The sequence below is a fragment of the Narcine bancroftii genome, chromosome 3, assembly GCF_036971445.1.
Source record: "Narcine bancroftii isolate sNarBan1 chromosome 3, sNarBan1.hap1, whole genome shotgun sequence".
NCBI lineage: Eukaryota > Metazoa > Chordata > Chondrichthyes > Torpediniformes > Narcinidae > Narcine > Narcine bancroftii.
The window spans coordinates 67,363,885-67,371,025 of record NC_091471.1 but is presented as its reverse complement, the minus strand read 5'-3'; the positions used below and the strand labels follow the sequence as shown (position 1 = coordinate 67,371,025).

At 35.7% G+C, this 7,141-nt stretch overlaps 1 protein-coding gene across 3 annotated transcripts in view; it reads right to left on the bottom strand.

Moving 5' to 3' along the window:
- Nucleotides 1-253: 253 nt before the first annotated feature.
- Nucleotides 254-7,141, bottom strand: part of npr3 (natriuretic peptide receptor 3) — a 120,606-nt gene continuing 113,718 nt past the window's right edge. For 2 of the 3 annotated variants that reach the window (XM_069924223.1, XM_069924225.1), the window contains exon 9: nucleotides 3,535-6,050. In XM_069924223.1, the coding sequence (XP_069780324.1) occupies nucleotides 5,959-6,050 (92 nt within the window). In that variant the 3' untranslated portion in view covers nucleotides 3,535-5,958. Of the gene's footprint in view, nucleotides 346-3,534; nucleotides 6,051-7,141 lie in introns of those variants that run through there. The other variant, XM_069924226.1, reaches the window with a different exon arrangement.

Genomic DNA, 7,141 nt, shown 5'->3' with positions numbered 1-7,141 from the left:
TATTATCTTTTTTTTTAAAGTGGAACAACATTTGCCATTCTCCAATCCTCCAGTACCTCCCCTATGGCCAGGGAATATGCAAATATCATAGCCAAAGCCCCAGCAATCTCTTCCCTCACCTCTGGTAGTAACCTGGGGTACATTTCCTTCAAATCAAGAATTAACTTTGTGAACCCCCTCTGTAAGTATATCCTTACTTAAATTTAAAACAAAAATACACTTATCAAAACTGAAAATCAAAACTTACCAGAGCACGGATGAACTACTGAACAGGAGTTTGTTGTCACCAGCTCAATTGACTTGGAGAATTATCCCTGTTGCTTATTGCTTCAATTAACATCATCACTAGACCAAGTAAATAAATGACAACCATTCATCAGTTCTTGCAGCATCTAATATCCTCAGTGCCCATAGATTTACTTGAAAATATATTTTTAAAAACATATTGATATATTTACCCCAATTTGAACAATGACATATTTTTTGCTTTTTAATCGTAAATTCTTATAGGCCAGATTACTTTCACAATTAAATCATGTTATATGCGACCGAAAAATTCCATTGTTCTTTCCATTGCTTGCCCTTGTGAATTGTCCAAGCATTTTCTCCAATATTCCAAATTTGATATGAGGCCTTTAATTAAAAGCTGTTATGTTATATGATTTAATTGTACATTGTTTTGGATTGTAATGTTTTATTATACCAAATTCATATGTAATAAGATTAGGTTTGAGCGTGGAAGATGGTGTAAATTGAATGATATTAATTCAGCCTGTCAGAAGGAAAAAAAACTGCAAACCTAAAATTAATTCCAATAAACCTTGAATTTTCCGAGTAATCTTTATGTTTCAACCAAATTATCAAAGACGCAATTCAAGATTGACTAATATTTCCTCTGTAACAGTTAACATCACACTTGAGTGTTAGATAGCAAGTAGACTATTTGGTGGAAAAGTTCACTTTTTGGATAAGAAGTTTCTTTGTTATACAGGCTCTGTCAAATTGTTACTCAGACCAGGATGCCAATGGCTAGATATCTGTTTCCAAGCCCTTAAACTATTGCCATAGGCACTTGAAGCCGCATGAGGAATTCGTAAGCAATGTCTTATATTTTGTCTAATGTGTACTCTTGTGTTCTGAACTTGGCTTGCTCAGTTTTCAAAATAAAACTCTAGTCATTAACAAAAGCTTGTTTTCAGATTAATAGTTAATTACTTTCAATGATGTGAAAGTTGCAATAAAGCATTATTTTAGTTGGTCATATAGACAATTATATTTTTATAATTATTTGTTACATCTGGTCAAATTCCATTTCTGCTGCAATATTACAATATTGCTCTGTGGGCATTTTTTGATGAAAATACGTTCACAAAGATGCAAAGCTCAGCTGTTGTGATTTTATTCCATAGAAACTTGATTTCACAATAAATATGGAAAAAAATATGATATGCTGTCTTTTTACCAAATAGTTATTAAAAGATCTTGTATATATATTTGATATATATTTGAAAGATTGTTTAAAGTATGCTTGCTAATTAAGTTTGGGCCATATATTATACAGTGATGATTATTTTTCCCTTTTTTTTTTACTTCCCTACTTCCATTCACTGAAAATATCTTAGAGCCATTCACCATTCCCTTCAAAATCATCTCACTGCTTGTTGATTTGTGAAAACAGACAATGGTAAATTGTTCAATTGTTGCTCTCAGTGATTGCAACAGATATATTTCTTTTTTTTAAAATTGTTCAGAATGGAATTGCAGATCTCTGCTGAGGTCAAAACTTCACCCCACTGTGAAGAAAACCTCTCTCCCTGGATTAACATAACAATTACAGCACGGAAACAGGCCATTAGGCCCTTCTAGTCCGCACCGAACAAACACCCCTCTCTAATCCCACCTCCCTGCACAATGCCCATAACCCTCCATCTTCTTCTTATCCATATACCTGTCCAACCTTTTCTTAAATAATACAATTGACTCCGCCGCCACTATTTCTCCCTGAAGCTCATTCCACACGGCTACCACTCTCTGAGTAAAGAAGTTCCCCCTCATGTTACCTCTAAACCTCTGCCCCTTAATTCTTAACTCATGTCCTCTTGTTTTAATCTTTCCTCCTCTTAACGGAAATAGTCTATCCACATCCACTCTGTCTATCCCTTTCATAATCTTAAATACTTCTATCGAATCCCCTCTCAACCTTCTACGCTCCAAAGAATAAAGACCTAATCTGTCCAATCTCTCCCTATACTCTAGATGCTTAAACCCAGGTAACATTCTGGTAAACCTTCTCTGCACTCTCTCCACTCTGTTTATATCCTTCCTATAATTAGGTGACCAGAACTGCACACAGAACTCCAAATTAGGCCGCACCCACGTCTTATACAGTCTCAACATCACCTCCCAACTCCTATATTTCATGCAATGATTGATAAAGGCCAGCATACTAAAAGCCTTCTTCACCACCCTATTCACGTGAGTTTCTACCTTCAGGGAACGATGTACCGTTACTCCTAAATCTTTCTGCTCTTCTGTATTCATCAATGCTCTCACATTTACCACGTATGTCCTGTTCTGATTCTTCTTACCAAAATGAAGCACCTCACACTTATCAGCATTAAATTCCATATGCCATTTTTCAGCCCACTTTTCTAAGCAGCCCAAATCCCTCTGCAATCCTTGAAAAACCTTCTTCATTATCCACTAAAACCTAGAGTACAATATAAAATGAGAAAAGGCATTCTTTATTATTGACTGTGTAAGATACATTAGTGTCAATGGCCCAAAATATTTTGCAGTAATGAATTTGTATTTGATCATTAACATCAGTTCATTGTAGATTGTGTTGTTAGATACAGTTGTCACAATGAAAATATTAATTTATGCAACTAATTACAAACTTTCTATGCTGGCCGCACTCCTACAAGCCTACTGCAGGAGTCAACCACTGTACCTGCAGGTAGGCAATCTGGGAGGCTGGTCCCACCTGCCTGCTGTCAGTCACCGGCCTATATAAAGACTCGAGCTGGCCCCTTCAGGGACAGTCAGACATGTGAAGCCAGGAGTATACTGAGACTGGTGTGTACAAGCTAAAGCTAACTAAAGCCTGTTGTATATTCTGTGGACATTGCGTCAGAATTATTCGTGCAGCAGTGCTCACATTTGCAATAATTAAAAAGACTGTTGCTAATAATTTCGGAATCAGCCTTTAACTCAAGTCTGCTGCCTTAGGAATGCTTTGAAACTATTTGTATTCTTTCAGAAGGTGTTTGCACTGCTGGAAATGGTGATATTTATTGTCCATATACAATTTCCTTTGAGAAGGAAATAGCGAGGCATCTCCTAAATCAATTAAAGCTATTTTAATGTCGGGTATGATCATTAGGAAATTTTTAACATGTAACAAGTCATACATTTAACCAACTGTTCATAAAATGATTGCCCCAAAGTAAAAGGTTATTTATTTCCAATGTTAGATGTCCTTTACTTTTGAAAATTAAAAACAGACCCTCACAGGTACATATAGCTATTTATTAACTTCAAGTGATTTGATCAAAAAATAAAGATCCAAGCTTTCATTAGTACACATCAGACAAATTCAAGCTACTAACATTCTCTAAGAATATCTGTCAAATGACAAAGATCAAACATACTATGAGATTTATTTACTCAAGAGTTGTAGCTGCTCATATTTGAGGCCATGTGACACGTTATTGGGCCACAATGCTTTGTTCTGTTTATAAAATATCTTACCGTTTATTAATATCTATCCAGGAAGAGGTTCTACAGTACCAAAGCCAGACTTCCACCAGATGAAAGATATATTAGAAATCCAATCCTAAATCCCAGACATGAACCCATATAATCAACATATTGGTAGACCAGAATAGAAGCATCACAGCCAAAGATGATAAACATGCTGAGATGCAGTTTGATCAGATGGAGCCAAAGTTCTTGATGAAACTAAAAGGAATGTGAAACATGGTGCAAAGTTCTCTTGAACCAAAGCAACATGTACATAGTCTGGGTGAGTTCGATTTTATCAGAGAACAGGGTAGTTTGAGACCTTCTTCTCCCTAGGGAGCAATCAAAGTGCTAGTTTGATGTGAGTAGGGCATTGATATCTGCTTTCTCAAGAATTGATTTAAGCAGTTTAATAGGTTAGTATTTGGCAAATCTGAGCTCCACTCCAGTTTGCAACTATATGTCATTGCAAGAACAATTTGAATTCGTTTTGTACCTCTTGCATATTGAAAGGACTTAAGGAATATGATGGCAAAATCTCAAACTTTACATTCAGTCAGTGAGATGGGACTTTTGGGAAAAATGACATATTTCTCAGCTAACGAGGTAGATACGAAAGAGTTTTTTTTTAAAGAAGGGTGGAAGTTTAAAAGTGAAAGTTCCAGAATTTGGAAGGAAATGCACTTGCCAACTTTTGTACAATTAAAATTGAGTGGACACAAAGATCAACAAGACATATAATGCTGGAGGACATGATTCAGATGGAGTGATGGAACAGTGTGAGTCTGTTATGGAGATATGTAAAAATGGGGATGAAATTTTAAAATCAAATTTAAAATTTGGCACAGAAGTGAATATGAATAATGCAAGCAGGTGAACAAGGCCATGAGCAAGATAATGTTGGTGACATAGTTTTGAAAGCGTACCAATTTGTCCAGAGTAAGAGATTGGAGGACAGTGAGTGAAGCAGCAGATGGCTCAAGACTGGAACTTGCAGGTACATGATGAGGGGCTGAGCTGCCGTTGAGCTGAGGAAAGGGTGGAATCAGGTGATGCTGCAGAGGTGAATAAAGGCAATGTGTTACTGGTTGGAAACTCATCCCAGGGTCAAATATAATAACTAGGACTGTTTTACTTCTTCTATTTCTAAGAATCTGTACTTTTATTCACTTCCCAATAACAATCCGAAACTAACAGTATTATTCTCAGCTAATCTCTGATTCCCTTCCCTGCCCTCACGACCATCACAATGACGGAGAGCCCATTCCTTTGTTTACTTGCATCTGATGCCTTCATCCATGACTTTTCTAACTCTAGATTCAATTGTTTAAAGCTGGATTCAAATACTGTCCTGTCAAACCTTCTACCATGTATCAAATGCAAACTTTATCTCACTGAACATTCTCTCAAATCTATATCCTAACCCGTATCATTTTGACAATTGCACCTGTGGAGCATCTTGCTGCTTTGAGATATTCGTGATGCTATGTAAATGAAAGTAATTGCTCTTGCTGTTATTGCTTCATTAAATTGTATGTGGAGCCTTGAAATATTTTCAATGGATATTAAATTTAATCAATGAATTTTAATAATTTATTCCTGTAATTATAATGTCAGGGATCACTGATATGTCAAGAATCTGGTTTTAGTGACAGATTGGACATTGTGTTCTACTGGCTAAATATGGGATGCTTTACAAACAAGCCTTTAATGAGCTAACTTATTGATTTGAATTTTAGAATGGTCACTATGTTACATTTCCCACGACTCCTCTCAATAATGAGCTGACCACATTCCTGTGAAATGACCTGAGCAAGGTTAATTAACTATTTCTTGGAAAAATGCTGAACCAAAGATACATGCTCATAAAATCTGTTGGAGTTGTTCATACATTTTTGGCAACCTAATATTGAGTGTAATATTTGTGTTGCCACTAATGGAGGGCACCCTTAACATTGAAAGACGTTGGTTGGAAATTTTATGATGATGGAAGCTCCAGAGAATATGTTAATACAAGGGAGAATTTTAACTTCCTTCTAAAAATTATTCACATTCTACATGAAAATAAAACAACAGAAGTTATACGTCAGTGGGCATTTGACTAGGCCAAGGCCTGGAAGCAACAGTATATTCCATCTCAGCTGAAGGAAGAACTGGCAGGACCAGTCCTGTCCTGCAGGCGTGCACCTCCTGTTGACCATTTATAGTGTGGAATTAATGGTGACAATGGAGTAGATTGTGACCCAGATCATCCCGTGCTCTCAGCTGAAGGAGGAAGCATAGCAGAGGGTGGCAGCAGTGGGGACCTAAGGGATAAAATGGGAAGCATGTGTTAGCTCCCTTCCTACAAGTGACAAATATTGTAAAAAATATTACATTTCAATGAGTGAATTCTTGATGGAGGACCAGAAGCAATGAGGTTAGAATAACATGACAATATTGGTTAATTACAGAAAACATATAGGGTAAATTAAATACAAAATAGCATTCATGTTCATGCAATTAAAGGTGAGGTGCATATGGTTATCCCTGAGTACATCCTCAAACCTGATAAACATGCTTGGTTTAATTACATGCATTATTTCACTGGTCAAAGAGCTTATTTACAGACAGTAGCACTTATAGCATGCTCTAAGCATTTTGCAATCATCAAGAATTACACAGAAAAAGAAGCAAAGGGTTTTATTGTTCATTATTTTATTGCCAATATCTGCCTTGATTTAATATTCTATAAAGAATATGACATATCAGTTTACAGAAAATAAAATAGTTTACAAAGACATTTACATATCTTCAAGGTCCATAGACACAAAACTGCAATAAAGCAACGTATAGATATGATAAATCGGACCAACTCATCTTGAATAAAATGTAATTTTAAAAACTATCTACAGTTATGAATATTAACACTGCACAACTGTTAAATAAATACCACATTATATGCAGATATTTCTAACTTATGCCAATATTTTACTGATATATTGAATGGCACCTTGCATTTGCACCTCAAATCTTAGTTATTTCCCCCCCAGTATTCTCAAATCACTCAAATTTTAAACACACGTTTTCCATTTTTAATTACATATTAAAACAGCACTTCACAAGCTGAACATTGACAGCACTTGGCAAATGTATAATTGACATCAGTTGCTGACATTGTATCAAGTGGTACCTGCTCGAAGTGACGGAAATATATATATAAAAAAACTTCATTTCAGTACATAATCTTTTTTTTCACTTCATAATAATGATCTTGTTTGAAGCAACAGTTCATATCCCCGATCCACAATTCAATTTCAATACCACACATTTCAAATATTAAGAGAACACATGAGTGCTCCTTTTTTGATAATGAGCTTGCATTTTTAAAAGCCAGTTTTCATTTTATTTTAATGAT